The sequence below is a fragment of the Malaclemys terrapin genome, chromosome 16, assembly GCF_027887155.1.
Source record: "Malaclemys terrapin pileata isolate rMalTer1 chromosome 16, rMalTer1.hap1, whole genome shotgun sequence".
Classification (NCBI taxonomy): domain Eukaryota; kingdom Metazoa; phylum Chordata; order Testudines; family Emydidae; genus Malaclemys; species Malaclemys terrapin.
The window spans coordinates 26,644,008-26,671,341 of record NC_071520.1 but is presented as its reverse complement, the minus strand read 5'-3'; the positions used below and the strand labels follow the sequence as shown (position 1 = coordinate 26,671,341).

General features: G+C 42.7%; 1 protein-coding gene across 1 annotated transcript; it reads left to right on the top strand.

Moving 5' to 3' along the window:
* The first annotated feature begins 303 nt into the window (after positions 1-303).
* On the top strand, positions 304-27,334 carry MORN3 (MORN repeat containing 3). The gene is made up of 6 exons (XM_054006018.1): positions 304-426; positions 11,207-11,362; positions 14,016-14,173; positions 17,811-17,970; positions 21,587-21,771; positions 26,458-27,334. Exons 2-6 carry the CDS (start codon positions 11,218-11,220, stop codon positions 26,524-26,526), a joined length of 717 nt encoding a protein of 238 aa, XP_053861993.1. The 5' UTR covers positions 304-426; positions 11,207-11,217; the 3' UTR covers positions 26,527-27,334.

Genomic DNA, 27,334 nt, shown 5'->3' with positions numbered 1-27,334 from the left:
GATAGCGTCTACCCACTCAAGCCATCTGTTTTCCTTTATTCCCAAGGACCAGGAAAATATATAGTGTTGACTTTAGTAGTAAGATTTCTGATTTATACAGTACAGGGATCAAGTATAAATGGAAATACACAGATATCCCAACACAGGTTGGATGCTAAGTTTTTACTTTGAAAAAGACTTTACCTTAGACAGTTACAATAATGTCTGTAATCAGTTGCATTTGACTCCCAACCTGCCATGAACTGCATCCTAGGTACCCTTTAAACTTGGAATATGGGTTTGTCTGTTGTGAAGAGTCTGCCAGAGTTGCTATGGCTACCCCAGCAGGGGTGGGAAAGTTGTGTGCACAGGCTGTACACAGCTCACGCTGCTAGCGCTACATTTCACCAGAGCTCCCCAGATTGCCTCTGCAGCAAAAACAAAGAGGTTAGTCTACCCTTATTTGCTGTTAAAAGAGGGGAGATAGAAATGACTTTATGTTAGGAACAGAGAGATTCGTTGTTACCGGTTATTCTCCTTTAATTGCTCTGGCACAGCAGGAAAAAGACAGGGTTAACAATAAAAAGGTTTCTAGTAATTAGCATAGAGGGCTTTTCCATGTCCTTCTGTGCTCGCCCTCCTCCTGCTTTGCTGCTCTCAGAACTAGAACTGGACAACGGGCAGCAGAACTTGCCAGGAATCTTTTTGCATCAGGTGGGGGTATGGCTGATTCCTCCTAGCCCCTGTGGGAAGCTGCTAGTGCTAGCTCAGGACCCACTACAGAAATCTCTGCTACAGCAGCTACATACAAACTGAGCTGAGCTGTTGAGAGATCATTGGCCACCAGGGAGAAGTTAGCGCAAAAAAGCAGCAGGATTTCCCCCTACTGTTAACCTCATCTCAGAAAACGAGCTCCCCAATGTAGACTCTGCAGAGAATAGTCACAAATTTCTATACAGGATTATAGGTTATATAGGTAAGAAGGGAGGGGAGAACAGAAAAGCGCCTGGTTGCTGCTGAGGAATCAGTTGCAGCAGCTACCCAGTTGAGCGGCAGGGCACCTCTGAGTGCTGCCCTCTATTAATTACTAGCTGCCAGCCCAGAACCACTGCTCATTAGAGCAGAGCTGCAGGGATCAGAATGAAGGCACAACTACACCTCTACCCCGATATAACGTGACCCAATATAACACGAATTCGGATATAATGCGGTAAAGCAGTGCTCCGGGGGGCGGAGGGGGGGGCGGGGCTGCGCGCTCCAGCGGATCAAAGCAAGTTTGATATAATGCGGTTTCACCTATAACGTGGTAAGATTTTTTGGCTCTCGAGGACAGCATTATATCGGGGTAGAGGTGTATTATCTCTCAGCCTCCTAACCACTAAGGCCAGAATTCTCAGAAGAGCTCAGCACATGGGGCACATGCTGGGTGCCCAGTTTTGAAAATCTGGCCCTAAAATGTCACCTCCTTGCATATCCTAAACTTCACTGACTTCAGCTGGCGATTTCAGGCTGCAAGGAATGTAAGACTGGGCCCCAAGAGGATGGTGGAGACCTCCAAAGTGTGTAACAAACAGACAAAATTCATAACAATCTTTTTCACAAGAGCACATGAAATTGTTGAGTTAAACCACTGACATTTATGTACATTCTCTGATTTCGAGTGCAATAAATATACAATACCTGTACCATTGAATTTAAAGAAAGTAAATATTGAAATTAACTCAAAACTGGCATAATAAATACGCATTATTTTAAAATGGTTCCTTGCAAAGAATGATGCTCTAATTGAGGGTGTTCACTTGAAGCAGTAAAATAATCTCTATGGTTCATTTTCTTCAGTCCTCAAATTGCTGAAAGGGTTACAGCTTGCTGGGAAAAAGGGGGTAGAGTAGTTGGACAACTTGTCATCACAGACAGCAGACAGCTATCACTCTCTCTTTGGTTATGAGTTGGCTTACTCTGAGGGGATTGCAGCAGGTTGATTTTTGGGACAAAGCTGGAGTGTTCAAGAAAGAGCAGGCTTGCTCTTAGCATCCCAAACATTCAGGCTCCAGCCAGCTTCTGCAGCTCTGCAGGCCACACTGGTAGTTTTAGGGGGTGGGGAGATGGCATCGGGCAGACAAATGGTTGGAGCTGGGTGAATTCTTTGATAAAAAAAGGCTTTTAAATTAAATTTACTTGTGTTCAAATTTGTAAAATAACCATAAAACTAAATTAATTTGATAAAAATGGGAATGCATCCCACACTGGAAGACTGATTTAAAGAAGAAATTACTTTCAAAAGATAACATTTAATCCTGGAGAGCAAATCATGACCAGCATTTCACTCTCTGACACTCTACATAAACTCTATTGAGAGATCAGGACAGACATCCTTTAATGGTGATAACATAATCAGTGATCAAACACCATAGATTCAGAAATGCAATGAGAAAATTCAAAACTTTGAGACAACACAAGAGACTTACTTCTTAGTCCTGAAAAATATGACTCCCAGTGGAAGATATTTTTAAAGGGTTCATCATTGAATGAATAAATAAATCTGAGTACACTGTAAACAAAAAACAAGTTGTCATTACAACACACAAAAAAACACTACATTGTGTAACAGTTCAAATTGGTCAAGTACAACAACTATCACCCCAAGTACTAAGCAAGTAGGAAATCCAAAGTTATCCCAGGCATCATACACGGCATCCAAACAACAAGAATTGTAACTTAACTATCCTGACTAATAATAAAACTTCATTAATTAAAACTTTATTTTAAAAAACAGATGAGAAACACTCGGAAACCAGGTGTTTCTGAACATTAGACCTAACTTGAGTCATCTTAATTAAAACTCAATTAAAATAAATCTTTAAGATATGGTATGCTATTGTCTCAATGTTTACATTTAAATCTCAACACAAATTTTGTTGAAGGGTCTTCTCAGACTTTAAAGTAGTTCACAGTGTTAACCACATCCACCAATAAAGTTTATTCTCACCTGCTTCAAATATTCTACTATGCACATGAGAGTGAACAGAAAGATATACTTTATCTCTGTGTTAAAGGGTAGCTAAACAAAGATGTCAAGTACAGTGCACTTTAATTGATACCCCTTATACAGTCTAGCATAGTTTCCAAACTGTTCTCTAGAACACTCGATTGTCAGGCTACAAAAGTTGTTTACAATGAAGTAGCTCAAGTCCTCCTCCTGATTTAAACCTTTGAAAGCAGGTTCAAAGAAAATCTAGGACCCGTATGGAGCCACATGAATTAAATAGCATGTCATTACAGACTTGAAAAAATGTGATATAAGAACATAAGGTAACATCTGGAGCGAGTATACAAAACTGTGTAAGACATTCATTTTGATAACATACCATAAAGCAAATAATTTTAGTGGGAGCAACAGCCTCTAATGGTCACAAGTGAGAACTGCAGCAAAACAACATTTTTGTTCCATTCCAGATATTTGTGAGAGGGTGAAACCTATGTATATTATGGCTATTAGTTTTATATTTCCTAACCTTTTAATTTAAACTTGCATCCTCAACACTGCATTTTTATAACACAAAAGCCTATGGTAATGCAACATTAAGATGGCAAATTTGGAGTTAAAAACTTGAAATGCAAAAGATAATTGTCTCATATACAGCTGGTAGGTCACCTGCACTGCAAATGCTGTATTTTAAAAGAGACATTTAACAGACTAATTAGTAATATGTAAATTGTCAGCGAATTAAAGTTCACATGAGAATCTTAGCTTTAACATTTCTGTTTTTTATTTAAAATTGTAACCTCAGAACTGTATAAAAATAAGCAGTTGTATTTAATATACTTGTGCTGTTTGTTCTGAGGAAAAGGAAAACAGTAGCTGAAATCCTAGAGTTTTGTGTTCTTGGAGTTTAGTGAGGGAGAGATTCTTACTGTGTTTCCTGTGTGTGCATGATTTTCCTTCACTCCAATGAGTGGATATGCTTTGCCTCACAGAGCACTATGTTTAGCAGTTAAGAGTCTAATCTGGTGGTGCCTGACGGAACAGTAACATGCACTTGGTTACTCTCTCTGTGCCTCGGTTGCCCATTTGCAAAGTAGGCAGGGCCAGTGCAACCACTAGGCCAACTATGCTGTCGCCTAGGGCACCAAGGGGTTTGGGGCGCCAAAAAGCGGTGCCCTGGCTCCAGGAGCGGCGCCAGGGTTTTTGCCGCCCTAGGTGGCAGCGCTCCTCTGAACATACGGTGGCGGGAGTCCTTCCGCTCCACGTCTGCCGGAGTGAGTGACGGACCTGCTGCCGAATTTCCGCTGAAGATCCGGAGCGGAAGGACCCCCTGCCGCCGAATTTCTGCCGAGGGCGGCAAAATTCCGCCCCCCAAATCCTGCTGCCCTAGGCGACTGTCTGGGGTCGCCTAGTGGAAGCACCGGCCCTGCCTGGCTCAGAAGGGAGGAACCGCCTTCCAGAGGCACTGGAGAGCCAGAACGTCGGCTTGCGGGGGTGGCAAACCCCAGCCATGGAGGAGCCGGTGCAGTGCAGGGGGCAGCAGCCCTGCAAAGGCGGCGGCGCCACTAGTAGGGAGTAGCTGCGCTCCCCACCTCTCCTGCCCAGGCTGCAGCCTGGCGCGCACCCCCCACCCCCACCCCCCGGGAGCTCCTGCAGTGGATGTATACAGACGGCAGCACCCGTGCACACCCCGGCTCCCCTCTCGCCACGCTCGGGCTCTGTGGCTCCCAGGCATGTGAGCCGTCACCGCCGGGGCGCGGGGCCCTGAGCCTGCTCCGGGAGGGGCGGAGGTGGCTCACACACCCGGGAGCCGCAGAGCCCAAGTGTGGTGAGGGGGTAGCCGGGGGGCGCACGGGAGCTGCTGCCCACATGCATCCGCTTCAGGAGCCCCCGAGGGGAGGTGCGCCCCCCCGGCTCCCTCCTCACCGTGCTCGCGTTCTACGGCTCCCAGGTGTAGGAGAGAACGGCTGTAGGCGGGAAACAGCAGCAGCAGTGCGGCCTCTCCTGCCCCACGGCAGGCTATGCTCCCCGCCTGCACCTGCTGCTGCGGAGGCTGCCACCGCTCTGGGCTCGGGCCGCCCGGCTCCCCCCGCGCGGTGCCCGGTTCCTGCTGCTCTCGGCTGGCAGGTGTGGGGCCCCAGCCGAGCCAGGCCCCTTGCGTCTCCTCCGCGGCGGCACCCTCTGCCCACATCCTCCCGGGCAGCCGCGGTAGCAGCGGCCAGGGAGTTTGAGAGGAGGAGTGGCACCCGAGCAAGCGGGGGAGACTCTGAGGTGAACAGGCTGCTGGCACAGCTCGAGCGCAGGAGACTGACAGGTACCTGCCTCTGCCCCATCCCGGCACCGACTGCCCCCCAGCCCAGCGAGTGTTACCTGCCCCACCAGCCTTAGTGCCCTGCCCCATATTGTCAGCCACACCAAGCTCACTGTGACATCAGCACCGTTTGACAAAGGGCCCCCTGAGCTTCACAAACAGCTGTCACCGCAGGCCTGACAAACTCACTGCACCCCACACGTGTCTTACAGGGCACTTACCCACAAAGAGGAATGTGGAAGGGATCTACATAAGGCTGGTAACGTGTCAAGAGTGAGAATTTTTGCGACATGTGTGCACGGGTAATATTGAAGGAATAATGTATTTACCTTAAAAGTCTGGTTTACAGACTTGGAGTAGAAATTAGTCACCGGGGATAATGGCCCTTTGGAGCAAGGGGATTTATCACCCTGCCTAACCTGCCTGGTGATGCAATGCAGAGCTCAATTGTTTAGCTTTGCACAATAGTAAGACTTTGAATGGGACACCATCAGAGGCAATGGCAAACAATTGAAACGCCTTAAAGGTAAAAAATAAACATTACAAAGCGTTCTGACAGGCTGTTTATAATGCTAAGTTTACTAGTTTTTGGGCTGTTTATAATGCTAAGTTTACTAGTTTTCGGAGGTTGTGGGGGAGGAGAGGGGAGAGAAGCGGGGAAGGGGAGCGCAAGGTGGAAGTTTCACCTAGGGCTCAAAATATCCTTGCACGGGCCCTGAAAGTAGGGACAACAATACTTCCTTATCTCACAGGGGCATTGTGGGGATAAATTCTTTGGTGTTTGTGAGGTGCTTATAGATTCATAGATTCAAGGACTGGAAGGGACCTCGAGAGGTCATCGAGTCCAGTCCCCTGCCCTCATGGCAGGACCAAATACTGTCTAAACCATCCCTGATAGACATTTATCTAACCTACTCTTAAATATCTCCAGAGATGGAGATTCCACAACCTCCCTAGGCAGTTTATTCCAGTGTTTAACCACCCTGACAGTTAGGAACTTTTTCCTAATGTCCAACCTAAACCTCCCTTGCTGCAGTTTAAGCCCATTGCTTCTTGTTCTATCCTTAGAGGCTAAGGTGAACAAGTTTTCTCCCTCCTCCTTATGACACCGTTTTAGATATCTGAAAACTGATATCATGTCCCCTCTCAGACTTCTCCTTTCCAAACTAAACAAACCCAATTCTTTCAGCCTTCCTTCATAGGTCATATTCTCAAGACCTTTAATCATTCTTGTTGCTCTTCTCTGGACCCCCTCCAATAGACAGTGAGCAGTCAAATAGACATCTGTAATTTAACTTGCTGAACTGCTCTTTCAGTGAAGTGAGCCCAGACACAGGTAATACAGAAGGAGTCTGTGTTAGGGCTGGTCTACATTAAAAAGTTAGGTCGACCCAGCTACATTGCTCATGGGTGGAATCCACTAACACCCCTGAGCAATGTCGGTAAGCTGACCTAACCCCCAGTGTAAACAATGATAGGGCCGGAAGAATTCTTCCATTGACCTAGCTACTGCCTCTTAGGAAGGTGGATTATCTATACTGATGGGAGAATCCTTCCCATCGGCGTAGGGAGTGTCTACACTGAAGCGCTGCAGGGGTGCCACTGTAGCATTTCAAGTCCCTACCTTAGGCACTTTTCCCCCTTTTTCTCCATATGCTTTGGCATGTAAATCAACAGACATTCTGCCAACCATTACCCCACCTTCTCCTCCCGTGCACTAAGCCTCAGCACAGCTCACAGGCAAAGGCTCCTTTGTATGCCTCACACACATAGGGTCTGCTGCTGCACAGCACTGTTATGCTGGCTTCCACAGGTTTCTGTGCTGATGCCTTTGCAATTATTCCATTTAGCTCCTATATTCCATGCAGAAACAGGGGAACATTCTGGGCTAGAGTCATCTTGTGATAACTTTAAATATTCAGGTTTCAGAGTAGCAGCCGTGTTAGTCTGTATCCGCAAAAAGAACAGGAGTACTTGTGGCACCTTAGAGACTAAGGATGCATCCGAAGAAGTGGGCTGTAGCCCACGAAAGCTTATGCTCAAATAAATGTGTTAGTCTCTAAGGTGCCACAAGTACTCCTGTTCTTTTTAAATATTCACAATACAGTAAAGGAAAACTGAGTAAGCCTATAAACACACATCTCAGGGTTTTGATGAAATCACAACCCAATTTAGCTTCTTTTACATGGTTACCATGATGTCATCAGAACCCAATTATGTCTGTGCATAACAACATAGATCATAGTTACCTGTGTAGTAAGTGTGGTTAAAGAGACACTGTTAAGGCTGATTGTGGACTGGGTACTGAAATATACAGGAATCCTGCTCCCTGAAGTATCTAAGAAAGTGATATCTTTGTATATTTCACTACTCTGCCTATTCACACAGACAGAATAGAAGGGCTGAGGTAGGGATTTGTTATTATTATTTATTTGTATTATGGTAGCACCTAGAGACCTTGACCAGGTTGGGGCTCCATTGTGCTAGGCACTGTACAAATGCATAGTAAATGATAGTTACTGTCCCAAAGAGCCTACAGTTTGGAAACAAGATGTTAACAGGTGGGTGGGACAAGCAAGCAGGATGGAGGAAGGCAAGGCAACAATAATACCATGTATGAGGATAGACTTGGGTGTACAATTCACAGAGGTATTAAGCCAACACCAGCAGCATCAATCACAGTAATCACAATTTTCCCACTTGCTTAGTCACTGTCAAATAGCAGGTTTTGTGCAGGCTTCACAGAAGTGGTGGCTTTTAAGTAGGGATTTGAAGGATGATAATGTAATAAGTGAACATTTTAACAAGGAGATTTTCTCAATATGTAAGAGGCAGCATGGGAGGAAATACATAGATACTGGTTTGTGAAGTGAACAAATGGGCATTTGAGACTGGCTTTATTGGAGCGAAGGTGAGGTCAACGTCATGTTAAGATAATATGATGGATCACGAAGGAGCAGCTAAATTGTGAAGGGTTTTGGCAGTTAAGACAAGAAGATTGTTCTTGATGAGGTGGAGTGGGGGGACTTACATTATGAACTGTATAGATAATAAATATTATTATGCAATGTAGAAAATCTGCTTTTATCCTTCTATTTCCTTGCTCCAAAGTGTTTGTGTTTAGTCCAATCCAGCATCTCTGTCTCCTTTTCATAGACTTTCTATCAACATTCATTGTTATTGGTTATTGTAACATTTTATGAACTTTCACCTACTTTCCAACAATGGCGCTCATAATCAGGGTAGGCTTGCTAGACTCCAGTTATTACAACACTGGCAACAGAAGCATTTGTTTTACCTTAAAATAAATCCAACTGCTCAGAGACCTCCAAAGGCAAGGAAAAACAATGAAATACATCACCACAAATAGCATAGTCTGCTATCTTCTTGTGAGGAACAATCGACATCAAACACAAAGGTGCTTTTAAAAATTAAATCCCCCCAAATGGCTTTTGAATCAGCCAAGTCCACTGTTTTTTCTTAGCCCATTAGTGAAAGAGAAATATAAACAGCTAACTCAACTTTACTTTTTAAAAGGTATAACTTCTAGCTTTCCCCTCTTCACTCAGAAATAGCCTAAACACCTCTCTCTTTCCTTCCACCTTGGGATCCTCACTTTTACTCTCACAATTGGCTATCTTTGGCAGTAGTGCTGGAACTAGGGGTACTGCTGCACCCCCTGTCTTGAAGTAGTAAAAACAAACACCAAATACATGGTTTCCAATATCAGCACCCCCACTATAAAAATTGTTCCCGCAGTCTTGATCTTTGGTATCTTCCACTGTCAGACCTCTATCTCTCCCTTCACCTGTTGCCTCATGGCTTATGGATGTCTGCAGCGGCAGATGGCCAGACCTCCTTCTTTACTGAGAGCAGTGATTGGAAAGTGCCAGAGGGGAGAACTTAAAAAAAACCCCACCCAAACTATTATTTAATCCAAACTGATTGGGGCAGAAGAGGGAACTCAGGGGGCAAAAACCATGAACATTTCGTCCAAAACAAGATTGTCTTTTCGTTTTGCAGCCTCTCATGTTATATACTTTTATTGGTTATCATCTTTAGGTATTTCTCAGCATTTCTGGTTTTGAATAAGCAGGACTGTATTAAACAATGAACAGTGGGGCAGGATAGCAGTCGGCTGAGCTGGGGCTCAAACTGGCTGACTGGTTGACCTGTCCATCATTCCATACTGATGATTTGTGAACGGACTGTCTATGAATCAATGCAGTATCCCCTTTTCCAGTCTGATTCTTTAATTCTAAGAATCATCTAAACAAACAGTTTCTGTCCAGCTTTCCTGTTCATCAAACTGAACCGTTTATAGCTCATCAGAGTTATTGTTTTCCAAATAAACTGGTGTCCACTTTCACTTTTGGGTAAATCTCCTTAACTTACTCTTAATACAAGCTGAGAGTCTCACATAGTCATGTGATTCTAGCAGGTGTGGCTTGAAAAAAAAGATATTGAGAAGCTCATGATATACTCATGACAACTGGCAAAACTGCCTTTGAGTCCTATAACAAATGTCTTCTCACTTATTTTTGTCTTTTAGATTATTGAAAATTATTGACTTGTTTTCTATATCCCAAAGTAGGACTTTTTCTATATCTTCTGTATTTATAAATAAAGAATAATTACACCAGCTATTAACTTATTACATATTTTGATTTATAAGTATCTATCTCAGTGCCATCCACCCTTCTCAGCATGCAGCACAAACAATTTTTTAAAAGGTCAAGGGACCACAATCAATACTCTACTCAGCTCAGGCAAAGGGAATGGAAACCACCTGCAAATACCCTGCTGGATTGATGGCGGCTTCTCAGAGCATTCCACTCTCATTAGAACTTTTGTTGGGGCTGCAGGGGAGGAGATGGAGGCAATTGGGGAGGGAGTGTGTGGGGCTGATTCAACACTTCAGATGAATAATCACAGATTTCTGTGTGATTATTCAGTGAATTTCTGTGTCCTGCACAAGAAGCAAATCATAGAAGAAGACCTCCTTTGTGCCCTCTTACCCCAATTCTGGGTTGCTGGGATCAGGGGACAGTATGGCCCTTGTGTAAGTAAGAGCAGTCTTAGGGGTTGCTCTAATTTATGTCAACCCTGCTTTCATAGTGCTAAGTGTTGCATCATTCCCCCTCGCATCCCTACACTCTGAGCTGCAAGAGAGCTGTGCAGGGACAAAAGAACTCTCACCAAGGCTGCTGTAGCTCATTTCTGTCTCTTGCATGCTATTAGAGCATCTTAAAGGGACTGGAATGGGAGCCAGGACTTGTCCCACAAACTTCTAGCAAAAAATTTTACTTGAGTTTCTATCACTTTCAACCTGTAATGTTCCTATGCCATTATATTCATTTTTAACAGCACAGACACAGTAAATTAGTTGTATCAGATCCTCAGGTAGAGTAAAATGTCACAGCTTGACTTCAACTGAGCTATGATGGTTTACATAATTTGAGGATCTAGACCATTGTCTGTTCAGATATCTTTTAGTATTTTACATGCTGTATTTAAATAATTGCCCCCTCTATAAATCCCCACAATAAAGCAATGATTGCAGTGGTTCCTTAGAAAATTTGGTTGACATTTGCAAAACTTGCTGAACACTTCCTGCATGCAGAAAGAGAATATTGCACATTGAAAATGTGTTCTATTTCAACCTATATTATTAATGGTCCCTAATACTTTACACTATAATCCTTTATTTTCAGTTGCTACTATTTTATGCTTAGGTATTTTTTAAGTTTCTTATTTCTGTTTGTTTTGACTTTAGTATAGTTTACCTTTTTAAAAGTCAGATGTTAAAGTCATGCTACTGAAATATTTGTATCATAAAATGCAGCTTATAGATGGAATGTTCTTCCTGTACCCACCTTGGTAATGTATCTCTAGTTGCATTTCTGACAACTTTGTGTTTTCATTTCCAGCTAAGAACAATATGCCCATTGTAAAATATCCTAGGACCGTAGAGCCTCTCTGGACTGAATGGGACAGGAAAGCACAGAAATGTGGATTAAGACATACAATTTATGCTGTCAATAGGGATCACTATACTGGAGAATGGTTGGACAATTTGAAGCATGGTAAGAATATTGCTTACTAGAAGGTGCATTATATATTTATATGTTCTTTATATATTCTAAGGGGCAGAGACTTTTGACTAATTTTAATGTTTCTAAAGCACAATCTCTGTATATATATATATATATATATATATAATAAACTTAATGCAGATTTCTAAAATTTTGCTCAAGCACATTTTCATGTTAAATAAAAATATGCATGTTCTGGTTTGAATAACTGCAAGTCAAACACATTCATAGCAAAACATTACTTTGAAAATATAGACTATTGCTTTAGTCAGTTATATGCACCTGAAAGCCACGGGACCAGGACCTCCCGCAGGCATGCCGAAGGCTGCCTGCCTGCCGTGCTTGGGGCAGCAAAAAAGCTAGAGTCATCCCTGCCCTTACTTACCAATGGATTTTGAGGCCAATGTTACTTTGTTTGGTGATTTTGGTGGTGCAGTGGCAAAATAGAGTTATAATGAAAGCTCATGTGCAGTCTTAAATATACAGTGACCCTTTGCTCAAAAAATACAAAACAATCCAGAGATTTTGGACATAGGAAGAATTGTTCAATAGTCACAAGTTCATCCTCAGCATTCTCACCCCTGCCAGACTGCGGTGCTCAGGACCTGAACTTGTATCCCTTAAGGCATGTGATACTTCCATACCTGTGCACTGGCCAGGGCTGGGGTTTGAGGCTTAGGCAGATAGAGGAATAAATTATAAATGTGTATTAGCAGGGCCGACGAGTAGGGGGAAGCCGGTACAAATTACTGGAGTCCGCAAGGGGGCCCGGTGCCTGGCTTCCCCCCACTCTTGTCAGCCCTGTTTAGCCAGTCCGCCCTTGCTGGGGAGCCCGAAAAATCTTTTTTTCACCGGGGCCCGAACCCACTCTCGGCAGCCCTGTGTATTAGCAGCAGGTCGTACGCTTCATAGCTTGTGTATGGCAAGTCCATAGCACACACCAGAGGCTCTTTGCATTCCTCCATTCCCTCTACAAGCTCACTGTGTGTCACCCTCCCATTCCCCTCATTGTCAAGGGACTCCCTGCAACTCCCTTCAGTCCCCCTTCTGCAAGGAGTTCTGTGTGCCTCATCCACCACACATCCCATGCCAAAGTTTCCCATTCTCCACCCCCATGCCAGCAGTTCTGTGTGCATGCCCATTCCTACTTCCCCTTAAGTCCTCCATGGCTCTGCATGCCCCCCATTATTTCCTCCTTTGAGGGGGTCCTACATTCTCCTCTCTTTGGCAGGGGCTCTGTGAGCACCCCTGATTGTTATTCACCTATTTAAAATGTCTCAGTCATGCAGAAACAACAACATGTAATTTAGAGAATCAATCACACTCAAAGCAAATCTTTGGGAAGAAAAGATGGATTGAAAAGTGTGCATCCAAACTATTGGGTGACTGGTTAAGGGTAGAGTTGCAGAAATCAGGGTTAGTTTGTGAACAGTTTGCAAATAGAAAACAATGGTTAAATGCCTCCTATAATTTATATTCACCCAGCTCTCCTGTTCTCCCATGCTTCTTATGGAGGCAGCACCTTAATGGGGCAGGTTTTATATTTTGCAGTGATGGGACTAGGAAAGTTTTTAATTTTTACTAATGTTGCTTGTACATCACAGCAAACCAAGTCAGTATAAATATACAAGATAAACCCAAGGGTGGGAAGAACCCCAAAGTATCAGAGCATAGAGGAACATGGAGGCACTTATCCAAACCTATGGAGACTCCCACCAGGCCCCACAACCCTCCCACTCCCCCTGCCCTAAGCAGGCCTTTACCTCTCACCATCTACTTGGGCAAGCCTAGAGTGCTGCAAATCCTCTCTGGTGTTATTGACATTTGGACTCTATGGGGCATGTCCCCTTTCTGTCTTCTTTCTGAGGCCCTCTTTTCCATGCAATCCCTGTCTCTTCTCTCCCAGTGTGGCATCACCACACTCTTAATTGACCAGTCTTTGGTTTCTTCCATGGTTCCCCATCACCTGTTCTCTCCCATGCTGCTAGCTGCTTCCTGGCTTATTAATTCCAGCTGGGAGAGCAGTGAAGAATAAAACAAGAAGAGAAGAGCAGACCTGGCCTTCCAACCTCACTGTAATGGCCAGAGTGAGAACTACAGCAAAATTAAAAATTATTGTTCAGTCTGAGTTACTTTGGGAAAAGATGGAGCAAAATCTGGGAGTATTGCCCCAAAACAGGACTGTTGGCAAGTATGAAAATGTAGATGTTATTGACATACAAAGGATCGGAGCAAAGAAGTAGTATTATTCACAGTTTACAGATAGTGAACTGAGACACAGGGAGATTAAGTGACTCACCCAAAGTCGCATAGGAAGTCTCTGATAGAGATCAATAGTGCATCTGACTGTCTGAAGCACAAGCATGAATCTAGCCTCATTTAGAAAGAGCTGCAAGCACATATATTTACCTGTGCCTTCTCATATTCTAGATTGATCAAACTATAAAATCTTTTGTTCCTGATTGACCACTTAAATTAAAAGCTGTGCGCAGAGAGAAACATGGTATTCTGTCTTTCCTGTTATATAGTTAATGACTCCTATTTAGCCTTGTAAAGGTGCCCAGATACTTTATAAATGCTTATAATAACAACAACCATATACTATTTTATGTCTTACTGTAGCCCCTGTACTTTGTTACAACAGGTAAAGGTACACAGACCTGGAAAAGTACAGGCGCAATATATAATGGTGACTGGAAGTTTGGAAAACGGGATGGATATGGAACATACAGCATTCCTGACCCTGTAACTAAAGAATACAAGAAAGTGTATTCAGGCTGGTGGAAAAATGACAAAAAATGTGTAAGCGATCTTTGTTTCAAGTCTTTTACTTGAAATTACCTCTCAAGATTTAAGCAAGTGGCAGGAGATGATCTCATGTTTTGAAATTAGTCCAAAATCATGGGGGAGATTTGGAAACAAAATAAAACAAACAACAAAGCTTAAAATGTTGATTTTAAAATTACATCTGTAATCTGAGGCTAAACTGAAGGTATGAAGAGACTTTCAGGAAAGAATGCATGTGAGACCTATGAAAGCATAGTGAGGCTGTTATTATTTAGAGCTTTCTTGGCCTGCCAAGGTGGATGGCTGAAAGTATGACCTTCCCTCTCCCCTTAGCTCCCAATGTTCTTGCAATTCTGTGTATGCTTTTGGTTTCCAAAACAAAATGCTTCAGTGCTTTGTTTATTTTTTCTATTAGATACCACAGAAGATTTAATCTCAAAGCTTGCAGTGGACATATAATATTCTGTGATTGCTGGGAGAAGGAACAAGATTAAGCTCTCCTCTGGGTTTGAATTTTGTTTACATTTTAAATTTAATTTTGTTCTGTTGAAAAATTGACAGCCCTGGAGACTAAAATCCTTTCTCCATAGAAAAGGCTCACCGGGGCAATAGCAGTTACCTGATTGCCTACAGTGGCCTTTCAATACGTCTCTGCCCTATAGACAATTCAGTTTTCAAGGTCATTGGATCCTTGGTCTCTATTGAAATTCCCAGCAAAGAGGAGTAGTTGTAGTGGTCATCTTTTAAATGTGGGCACCTGTCCATTGACAGCTGGAGTGAAATAATATATAACCAAATAGCTGTCATATCATGACTACAAACCTGGGTCACATTCAAAACTAGAAGCAGAGAGACAAAAAGGTCTGTATCCCTCAACACGTCCATCTAGTTTCTACTATATTTGAATTGGTCAGAGGAAACTTGTTAAAAAAACATGTATTGAAAGTGTTGCAAGAAGGCGCAGCTTCTTAAAATAGCTTCTTTAAGGGTCGATAGAGTATATTAGAACTATAACACGGGTCCTTTTGGAAACCAAGAGACTACCCAAAAAGGTCAGTGTTTCAAAGAGGGTCACTCTTCATAACAGGAAAACCACCTTTGTAATCATAATTGCAACCTTCTTACATGCAGAATCTTTTTGAGAAATATTTCCTGGTCTGCTAGTGAAAACTTCCTGTTATTCTTTGTATATGATCTTAAAATAAATTAACTGTCTTATATATCTAAATGGCAGGCACTTCCATGGCTCTAGACTCTTGAGGGAGGCCTCATTTCTCATTCTTTGAAAATATATTTTGAGTGGTTGACCTTCAGTGAGTGATTTGTAATGACATCCTGATGCTGCTATTCCTTTACTTATATAAAAGCTTCCCATTTGCATTCTTGAAGCTCAATAAAATTAATATTCAGAAAAAAAAATTCTTTCAAGAACTGATTTTATTTTTCTACTGAGATAAGATACTTTATTCCTCTGGGGAAACTCATCAATATCATGTAAATGTTTCTGACTGATAGTAATCCCCAAAGTAGGGCATGCCTCTTGAGACTGCTTTTTGGCTTTTCATAACAGGTGAACACATTGTTTCCTGTGTAAAATAAAATTTGTGATCTTAATCAAGGAGTCCATTAACCACAACCCACCACTGGCACCAATTGATTGTCAACTTCAGAAGCAACACTAAGGACTGAACAGGTTATCGAGACTGCATCACCGCAAAAAGTAGACCCTTCATGACAAGATTGAAACACATGGCAGGGGGCAGCATGGATGAAGCTTGGATTGATGTACCTGTTGTATGGATAAACAGAATACTTCCCTCTCCATGGCTATCAATACAACAACTTTTGACAGTGCCAAATTCATTATTAAATCTTTAAAAAATAAAAGAAGGAAGCACAAAAGCTTTTGAGGAGAATTTCATGTTTTTATGATTTTTTAGGATGGGTAAAAAATCAGGGAACAGTGCAGATTCTCTGCTCTGAGCTAAAGTGGAACTGAGTTTTCTGTTTCTGTGCTGCAGTCTTTGTTAGGTTGTTTTCTCCTCAAACTGTTGTGTAGTAGTTACTGTAGGTGTTTTCTGAGGTGGCAGCTTACAAGATAATGTGTTATTAATTGGGAGGGCTAGAATGGAACAGTCAAATTCTGGTTCTCCAAGATTTTCTAGTTTTCTCCAATGAATGGTCTCCTTTCTGAATAGTGGAAATGCTTCTGCTTTTGTTGTTGTTTTATCCTTTTTATTTTTGGATTTTATGTAGTATTAATAAAACACAAAGGAAAGAAAGGCAGTTGGACTGCAGGAGAGGAGGAACTTACTGTTCCATTTCTCCCATTCATGATGCCAAGTGGAGGATCCCACACCACCTCAAAATTGAAGGCTTGTCTACATAGGGACAGTCAAGATAACTTCACACCAGTAGTTAATTTAAGACACTTGTGGGCGTTCTTCAATCAGATGTAAAGTGGAGTTAGTTTGCTTTATTTTAGGGGATTAAGATGAAGTGAACTAAAGCTACTTCACTCCTGAATGAGCACATCCGCAGAGGGGTTTAATGCATGTTAATATCACATCATTAGTTAATTAGTCTTAACTTCCCTGAGTTTCCCTATATAGATAAGCCCTGAGAGAAGATCCAGGAAAACGAGTGTTTGCTCTTGGCCCTGCTAATATCTCATTGGCTTTATCCTGTTATGTATAGCAGTGCAGGAGAGGCACAGGAATCTCACTGAAGCTTATACACACACCCCATCCCCGTGGGTCCACAGAACAAAGAAGGTGCCAGGAGACAAATTGGTGGGCAGAGAAGCTCAGGAGCAAAAGAAGGAACCATTTTGTGGATTTATGTGGCTATTTGACAAAAAGATTAGTTATGGAACCATGTGTGTATCTGCAAATTGGCATATACATAGGATAATGGGCTCTGCAGGGACTCCTAAGGCTATTGGAGTATGGAGAGAGGACATAAAACGGAAAAAAGGAATGAAATGGTAAAAGTCCTGACAGTGAGACTTTTCCCTGGATCTTTAGTATCTAGTAGAGATCCTTAATCTCCCAAGAGCCAGTGGTCCATTGCTTGGGACTAGGAAAGGTACAAGAGGTCTTGAGGGGCCATAGAATCCCCATTTTAAAGGACATCCCTTATTTGGTGCCCAAGTCTGTATACCAGTAAGACCCAATTTGATCATACACTATGATATACATTTATGATTTTGTCCTGTGTAAGATTTTGTAACAGGAATTGTCAGGTGGAGTCCCTTAAAAATCTTTTGTCCCTGACAGTTGTCCTTTATTTCCTTGAAACACAGGTTATAGGGATTGATCCTGCATTGGCCAAAGGCCCTCGCAGTCAGGACTAGGTTATTTCCTGCGCTGATTTCTGCATTTCGAAAATGACAATGCATTAGACTTGGCCAAACCTGCATTTGTTTTGGAGACTCTCCTTCCATACATGGGTTTGTGCTTTTACTCTTTTCTTATAAAAATATAACATATTTCACTGTTTTGAATAGCTTCTGAGTCTGGATGCCATTTGTAATGTATACAAATAATAATGAGCAAGTTAGTGGCAGACCAGAGAAAAGAACCCAGGAGTCCAGACACTTGTTTTTAATGCAGAGACTGTTAAACTGAGAACTGTAACCTTTTAATTTTAGGGCTATGGAATTAAGTTTTACTCGGACATGGAATATTATGAAGGGGAATGGAGTGGCGGGAAAAGAAGCGGCTGGGGCAGAATGTACTACAAGGATGGATCCATTTATGAAGGACAATGGTTGGAAGACCAACACAGTGGCCAAGGAATGCTTCGCTTAAGTAGGTTCCAACAGCTTCTACTCTTGAGACATTTGCTGGAACTTTGTCTTGACCTCCAGCGCCCCATTTTGTCTTGATATCTAGGTAATACCTCCACCATCCCTAAGTATGACCTATTAGGGGTGGGATTCCTCCCCAAACCTTTTCCCCCCAGTTTTGGTCTTGGATTCCAGAGGGGGGGAAGCATCTGCTGGATGGCATTGTTTTAGTTCTTTGCTCCATGAAGATGGTGAGCTAATGCTACCCCATATTCAGCTCTGAGTATCTCAAGCCAACACACATGAAACTTATGCTTAGTAAATTGCCAGAATGGGCAGAGAGGCAAGTTAGAGGATGTACTACTTGTATGAGTAAAGAACAAATGTCTCTGTGATCAAACCAAATGCTTTGCCAAACACACTTTCTAACTGGTGCATCTGACAAGAAGTTTGGTTTCTCCAGTATTTTTCCCCCACTTTGTGTTTATTTTGCTTTTCTTTAAAAGGATACAACTTTTTTTGTTTGTTTGTTGTTGATTGTTAATCAATGGTTTTAAACATCGTCCCTCTCCAAAGCCCTGTGCTCATTGGGATGAGTTCCCAACAAACACAGGGGATCTTCAGGGCTCAACACTGACCCAGAAATAACACAATATGTATGAATTTAAAATTTCAGGGAGAGTCGCATCATAAAAGTAGAATTTTGGATTTTTGGTTTGGTTGGAGTTTGATCAAATGTAATCTAAAGATAAGAATCCCAATCTTTCTCAAATAGATTTTGTGTTTCAGGAAGATTTTAGAAGGAAATATTATCTCCATTGTTATGTGGGTCTTCATCTAATTGTTTCCCCAAGTGAATGTCATACTAGTAAACTGATAAATAAAGCAAAGCAGCTAGTCAGTGTAAGCAATACCTTTAATATGCATTGCATACACACCAGAGCTATCACCTTTGCTATACATGTAAATTCACATTAGACCAATGGTTCATCTTTGTTAAATCAACACCAACAACCAACTTTCCATATATAAGTCACACAGCTCACCTGCTTCACTCCTCCTCTAGTATATAAATTAAATGCCTCAGTTACTAGTCAGTACCCTTCGTCTCCCATTGAAGCCTAAAAATGATCAAGACCACAGTAAAAACAAGGATTTTGTAATAAATTACTTTGGGGTTGTAATCATGTTATATAAGGTGTATTATGTAACTATATACATACCATTTACAGATGGATTCCAGTAATTTCTAGCTGGATGCTGACATCTTAAACAATGTCTCATTACAACTCTTTTAGCATAATAAACAAAGATGATAATTAACACCACTGACCCACTTCTTTTTGCTGATGATGGGAACTCGCCTTGAAGCACTCCTTCCACTTGTAGTAATCTACAGCATTCAAAAATTTAACCAGGCATCATGTTCTGAGCATTAATTGATAACACAGCACTGTCAGTTGAGGGCCACAATTTTTTAACTATGTGAAGGCTTCAGGTTTGACATGCCTATATATGTTATAGTTTAAAAAGTTGATTTTTAAACATTTTCTCTAATATTCATAGCTACATTATTATTCTCAGTTTGTCATGTTTGGTACCATTGCATTTGTGGGAGAAAGGGCTTTAGAATTATACCCAGTTTGACCCATTTCTGACACAGTATTATCAAAATTTCCACCAACTGGAGGATATGGAGCTGGGAGCCAGGGAGCAGCATGTCCCCTTGTGACACTGCAGAGGGTAACACCATTGAAATTATGATTTTGTAGATTTTTGTGAATCAAATGACACCTCCCTTACCTTTATGTCATTAACGTGCCCACACAATTACATGTGCTCCCAGCCTATCAAGGCTGAGTCATTGGCTGCTGTCTTCTCTCTGTTTCAAAGCCCAGATCTGTCACAGCCTGGATCTGATTATAAGTTGGATTCTTTGTGGTTAAAATTAGCCAGCACAATTATTTCATGCCCACAAGCTTAATATATTCAGCTCAGTCTCTGGAAACATGCCCACGTGCTGAAAGCTTTGCAATGGGGAAAGAAAAGCAGTTCTTCAATGGAGGTCATGATGAGCTGCAACCCAAGATTAAATTGCTTATCCTGGCAGAATGCCTGGAGAGGATGATCTTAGACTAGGGAATCACATTGATTTACTGGCTCAGTTATAGTCCATTACAGGAAGGTTTTAAACCAAACCATAGCAAATGTACAACAGAGACCAAGGCTTTGAACAATAGTGTTTCAACTGCCATGGAAAGAGTGCAGATAGGACCTCCAGTATTTCAATTTATCCTGAGTGTTTGATAGAATGGGGCTATCAGGGCCAGCCTCATGTCTTGCTGGGTCTCCAAGCTGCTGGGACAAGAGAACAGAAAGGATCAGAGCCTGAATGGACCTTCTGGCTGTCTAGGTGCTGGATGAAACTTCATTAAATGTGGCATCCTCATTGTCCCTGGCTCCCTTCTACAAACCCAACCTAATCCATCTGTGTAATATCCACCTTCAAAAGGGTATTCCACTTTCTATTCTGTTGCCTTTACCAAGTGCTGACAATTCCCAAATACCCTAATGTTCTCTGCAGTGTTAGTCCAAAAGTGTCACCACCACCACCAATGCAAAGGTTGCTGGAGTTCGCCTGGACCACAGGTGCCGCCAACCAATGTTATAAGTAACGTAGATAAAAATTAACACTATTTCTGAGGGGGTCAGAAACACTGCAGCTGGGAAAGAGAGGCTCAAGAGGGGCCTGTTATGAAATTATCATGATGGTGACCCCGGTAATATTCCAGCATCCCTCAGAGCTAAAGTCCTAGGTGACTGCCATAATCACAGATCTAATGACACCCCTGTGAAGGCTCTCTCATTTCCTTGCAGCTCTGTATTGTGTGTAGGTGGCACTCTTTCCTGTCCATCATGGTCTGAGTCTTAAACAATATAGAGTATAAAACTGTGTAAAAAAGAGTCTTACTTCTGTATGCAGAAAAATTGTAGGAGGTACAGTAGAGCTAATCAAATAATTTGTACATGTAATTTATCTAACAAATGTGTTTTTCTGTGCATGAAATGTCCATGAACAAATCACATTTTCTGTGAATATTCTTGAACGGTGAATATTCTTCCTGTTTCCTGGCTGCATGAGGAGAATTCTTAGAGCCAGGATTCCAGTGTGAATAGTTGTGATTATAGATCTAGGGTGACCAGATAGCAAATGTGAAAAATCAGGACGGGGGTGGCGGGTAATAGGAGCCTATATAAGACCCCAAAATCGGGACTGTCCCAATAAAATCGGGACATCTGGTCATCCTATATAGATCTGAATTTGTATTCCCTAACTTTTCTGCAACATTTGTTTAAAATTTGCTATGCCTCCACACTAAATGTGTTTACTTAGAATATTTGTGGAAAGTGAATATAACATGCATGTGAACACAGTAAAGTGAATCAATGCAACACTTAAAATAAGTATTGGTCTACATTTTTGCTCCATTACGTTTCCCCTTATGGATGGAGCCAGGCAGAAGTTTTATGTATATGTTGGCTTATCCGTGTTTTGTTGATTTGTTTAATTTCTAGTCACCTAATGAAAATGTGCACCCTTTCATTGCCTGTCCACATCTTTATTTGACCCATTACAGCAAATGAAAATCGGTATGAAGGAATGTGGAAAGAGGGAAAGAAACATGGCCTAGGAAAGTTTTTCTACCTGAATAAAGGCCAGTTGTTTGAAGGTTTCTGGGTAGCAGATATTCCAAAGTGTGGAACTATGATTGACTTTGGACGAGAAGAAGCTCCTACTCCTACGCAGTATCCAATACCCAAGGTAACTCTGCTTGGAAATTTAACCTTTGGTGTTTTCACAGACAGCACAAATTACAGCTGTCACCGTTAGATTTTAAGCCATCTAAGTAGCATTTCTTTCTTCTTTGAGTGATTGTGTCCACATGGGTTCCTCACTCCAGCTCCAGGCACCAGCTTAACAAGCAGGTGCTTGGGGCGGCCAAGTGAGAAGGGCGGCACCTGCGGCAATTCGGAGGCAGCAGGTGCCTCACTCCCTCTAGGAGCGAAGGACCTGCCACTGAACTGCCACCGCTGATCGCGCCTTTTTTTTTTTTTTTTGCTTGGCAGAAATGCTGGAGCCGGCCCTGCGTATATGAGCCCCATTGCATGTAAGATTGGATTCCTTTGGCCAGCGATGTCTTTTAGGGCCCCACCTGTGCCCTAGATGTCCTTTTCTAGACCTTTAATCATTTTTGTTGCTCTTCTCTGGACTTTCTCCAAGTTGTCCACATCTTTCCTGAAATTTGACACCCAGAACTGGACACAATACTTCAGGCTTAATCAGCAGAGAGTAGAGCAGAAGAATTACTTCTCGTATCTTGCTTATAAGACTCCTGCTAATAAATCCCAGAATGATGTTTGCTTCTTTTGCAACAGTGTTACACTTCTCCCCAGTTCAGGAACCCCCACCCTCTTGGGACCTCAGTATAATATTAACAGGTTGTTGTGTCCCTTCTTTGAGCCCTTAGCACCCTTTACCCTATACCACCTATCAATGAAGGCTGCCCTTTTAGTATCTATTACATCATCTCAAAGGGTAGGGGAGATTCAGTCTCTTATGGTGGGTCCCCTTTATACAGTGTTTCATCCCCAGGCCTCATCCCCAATTCCTAGAATTGTTTCAAAATTCCATATGAACTAAATTAATTAATCAATTTTCTTCTCCAAGCCTCACTCAACTCCAAGGAGGGGTGAGGGGACTTTGTATGCTTGATAGAGTAAGGGCATTATCATACTACTTTAACAGGACAAAATCATTCAGGAACAACCTAGACTGTTTGTGGCCTTTGCAGATAGGGTTAAGGGTCAGGCAATACATATCCTCAAACAGATTATGAAAATGGGACTCCAACTGTATAAGAACATGTTACAAACTAGCCAACTTACAGCTACTTAGCCACATTACTGCTCATTCTGCTAGGGTTCAAGCAGTCTCTGCTGCCTGGTTGAAGAATGTCCCTATTTCTGAAATGTGTAGGGCAACTATGTGGAGCTCAGTCGACACATTTACAAGACAAGTTTCAGAGTAACAGCAGTGTTAGTCTGTATCCGCAAAAAGAAGAACAGGAGTACTTGTGGCACCTTAGAGACTAACAAATTTATTAGAGCATAAGCTTTCGTGGACTACAGCCCACTTCTTCGGATGCATATAGAATGGAACATATATTATATATCTCCTCATTATATGTTCCATTCTATATGCATCCGAAGAAGTGGGCTGTAGTCCACGAAAGCTTATGCTCTAATAAATTTGTTAGTCTCTAAGGTGCCACAAGTACTCCTGTTCTTCTATTTACAAGACACTATTCTTTGGTAGAAGCCTCCAAGTTGGGTGCCTGTTTTGGTAGAGGTGTCCTGCAGTAATTGTTTAAGTAGGCCTCCTCATACTCACCTCCATTCAAAGATTGTTATTTCACCAGGAGGGGAATCCATGTGGCCAATCACTCAAAGAAGAGAGAACGATTATGTGCCTTACCCTAACTATGGTTCTTTGAGATGTGTTGTCCACATTAATTCCACAACCTGCTCTCCTTCCTCACTAACATGGGGAATTCTGTATTGGCAAAGGAACTGAGGGACAGTTGGGGCTACTGCCTTTCGTGCTCTCAGTTGGGGGAGGAGGGGAGAGCAGGCACAAGAACATCTAGGCGCAGCCCCAGTGGACACTGTTGGCCAAAGGATCTTGAACTTGTGCACCAAGAGTGCAATCTCTGTCGTCAACACATACCAAAGAACCAAAGTTACTATAAAGTAATGTTTTTTCCTCCCTTTGGTACAGTTAAAAGAGGTCACCACAAACAATGCTTCACCAACTCAAGCCTTACCAAAACCCAATGTTACATTTTTTCTCTGCTCATTCCTTTGTCTAGTTTAGATATCAAGAGCTTTGGGGCATTGGCCTTTTTTAATAGGTCTGTAAGTAGTAGGCAAACCCATAGTGCTGCAGAAATAATAAACATTGAATGGTCACTATGGAAAAATTGTCTAGATCTTAGTTGCAAAGGAACATTGAGTGACCAGATTTTTTTTTAAAGAGGGGATATAAACCCTCATGCTTCAGGCGATAAACTAACCACTAATTTACTAGGATTAGGATGAAACTTTCCCGTAGGCAGGTTATTCCATCGTTTTCCATGCTTTTTTTTTTTTTTTTTTTTTTTTGCACCTTTCTTAGAAGCAACTGATACCAGCCACTGCCAGAGACAGTCCCCATTTGTTGACTGTAGACAAATAGGCCACAACTCCCCTTTGTCAAAAATATGTTTGTGACTTTACCACATTTTTCCTTTCTAGTCTGTTAACAGGATCTACAAGTCAACATCTACCATGCAAACCACTGTGGTAGGCCTGGGTTATACTTTGTCTAGACTATGTACGTGCTAAGGTGGCACCCACACAGCCTATACATAGATAGTAAACGGAGAAGTAAAAAATGGTTACTCACCTTTTGTAACTGTCGTTCTTCGAGATGTGTTGCTCATATACGTTCCAATTAGGTGTGCGCATGCCGCATGCATGGCTGTTGGAAAGTTTTTCCCTATCAGCATCCATCGGGTCAGCTGTGGAGTTCCCTGGAGTGGCGACTCCATGGTGCTCAATATATGACCCTGCCGACCCAGTGCCCCCTCAGTTCCTTCTTGCCGGCTACTCCGACAGAAGGGTTTTGGGGCGTGTTTGGAATGGATATGAGCAACACATCTCAAAGAACAACAGTTGCAAAAGGTGAGTAACCATTTTTTCTTCTTCGAGTGATTGCTCATATCGATTCCAATTAGGTGATTCCCAAGACTTACCTAGGCGGTGGGGTCGGAGTGAAAGAGTGCAGATTGTAGCACCGCTCTACCGAAGGCCACGTCGTCTCTGGCATGCTGGACGATTGCGTAGTGCGAGGTAAAGGTATGCACTGAGGACCAAGTCGCCGCCCTGCATATTTCTTGGATAGGCACCTGGGCCAGGAACATGGCTGACGAGGCCTGGGCCCTAGTGGAGTGTGCGGTGAGAGCTGATGTCAGCACCCTGGCCAGCTCATAGCAAGTGCAGATGCAAGATGTGATCCAGGAGGATATTCTCTGAGAGGAGACCAGGAGGTCTTTCATCCGGTCCACTACCACTACGAATAGCTGGGTTGATCTTCTGAATGACTTAGTGTGTTCGATGTAGAAACCCAGGGCTCTGCAGACATCGAGGGAATGCAGCTGTTGTTCCTGGGGACCAGCATGAGGTTTCGGGTAAAAGACGGGCAGGAAAATGTCCTGGCTGGTGTGAAAGTTCGACACCACCTTTGGGAGGAAGGCCGGGTGTGGTCTGAGTTGCACCTTATCCCTGTGGAAGACCGTTTAAGGTGGGTCCGAGGTGAAGGCCTTCAGCTCAGAGACTCATCTCGCGAATGTAATGGCGACCAGGAAAGCTGTCTTCCAGGAAAGATATAAGAGGGAGCATGTGGCCAGTAGTTTGAATGGGGGCCCCATGAGCCTCGAAAGGACCAGGTTAAGATCCCACACAGGGATAGGCTGATGGACCTGAGCGGTCTAAGCCTTTGAGGAAGCGACTGACCATAGGGCTGGCAAAGACAGAGCAGCCAGACATGCCCGGGTGGAAGGCCAAGATGGCAGCGAGATGAACTCTTACAGAGGGCACCGCCAGATCTTGCTGTTTCAGGTGCAGGAGGTACTCCAAAATGAGGGGTACCAGCACCTGGAGGGGGTGTGTGCGGCGCTGGTCACACCAACACGAAAATCTTTTCCACTTCACCAGATATGTGGCTCTCGTGTAGAGCTTCCTGCGGTCTAGCAGGACCTGTCTTACTTGGTCCGAACACAGAAGCTCCGTGGGGTTCAGCCATGCAGCTTCCAGGCCGTGAGGTGGAGGGACCGTAGGTCAGGATGACAGAGGCGACCGTGGTCCTGAGCGAGTAGGTCGGGGAGGAGAAGCAATGTGACCGGTACGTCCACTTACAGCTCCAGCAGCGTGGTGTACCAGTGCTGGAGAGGCCATGCTGGAGCTATCAGAATCAAGCTAGGGAAACGTAGAGAACTCGCTAAGCAAGATGCCACAGTTCTAACGACCATCATGGGTGGTAAGAAGGAACTGAGGGGGCACTGGGTCGGCAGGGTCATATATTGAGCACCATGAAGGTGCCACTCCAGGGGGCTCCACAGCTGACCTGATGGATGCTGCTAGGGGAAAGCTTTCCGAGGGCCGTGCACGCAGTGCATGCACACCTAATTGGAATCAATATGAGCAATACTCGAAGAAGAATCGATAGGCACTGCTGTCATCATAAAATGAGGAAAGTGTAGAAAGTGTTTTAAAGTATTTTGTGAAAGACTGCAGGATAAATTAAAGTCCAGTTAAGAGGGAGATTCTACAGCAGCTCTTGAATAATCAGTGTTTACAAATCCTGAGCTCTGTAATTACATTGCATAAAATATTTGTGTTTTTAATTTAGATTGAACTGGCCAATCCAGATGATGTTTTAGAAGAGGCCCAGGCAATGCTTGATGACAGCCAAGAATGAGAAAAGGCTACTGATAAAGATATGAGAAAAGAACACAAGACTCATTGTTACTTCTTCATTTGAATCATCTTTCTAGATCCATGGTATATGAGACGGTGTGTTTTGTAAAGCCAAGAAGAAGCACCCAAACCCACTTTGGTCTCAAGAAATTAATTAGCTCCTCAAAACTGCCACAATGTATACTTCATTCTGAATTTCTATTCGGAAGGGATCCATTTTACTCAGGAGTTTGGAAGCTGAGGAGGCCTTATAGGAAGAAATAATTCTGTCCATATATAAATTAAAAGTAGGTGTTGACCTCCTTTGACACTATATTCTAGAAAACCTATGTCTGATTGTAAACCAATTTCCAGGCTGTTTTAATACCAGATGGCCATGGTCAAGTGGTCTGAAAGCCAAGCACACACTAGCCATACTTTCAAGTTCTAGTCACAAGAATTAAAGTAATGGCACTCTGAATTAAAGTAATTCTGGAAGGTCTGTATTTTTATTTTCTTCAAACCATAGCACTAACTCAATGTAAGGCTAGTGCTACTGTTCAAATTAAAAACAGACTAGTACAGATGGGTCAATGGAGATACGTGCTGGCATAGATGTCAGCCTGGTATTACAGAAAGAGGTGCATTCTGCTGGTGGCTGTAGTTAGGGTTTTTATATGGGCTTGCTTGACCTTGCCTTCTATACATCCCAAGAGTATTAATTTAGTTTACAAATTTCTGTACATAGGGGTAGCTTTATTGGAACTAAGAATCATTTTCATGCTGCACTGAACACCATTTAAAAAAATTAAATGAAAATGTGAGATGGA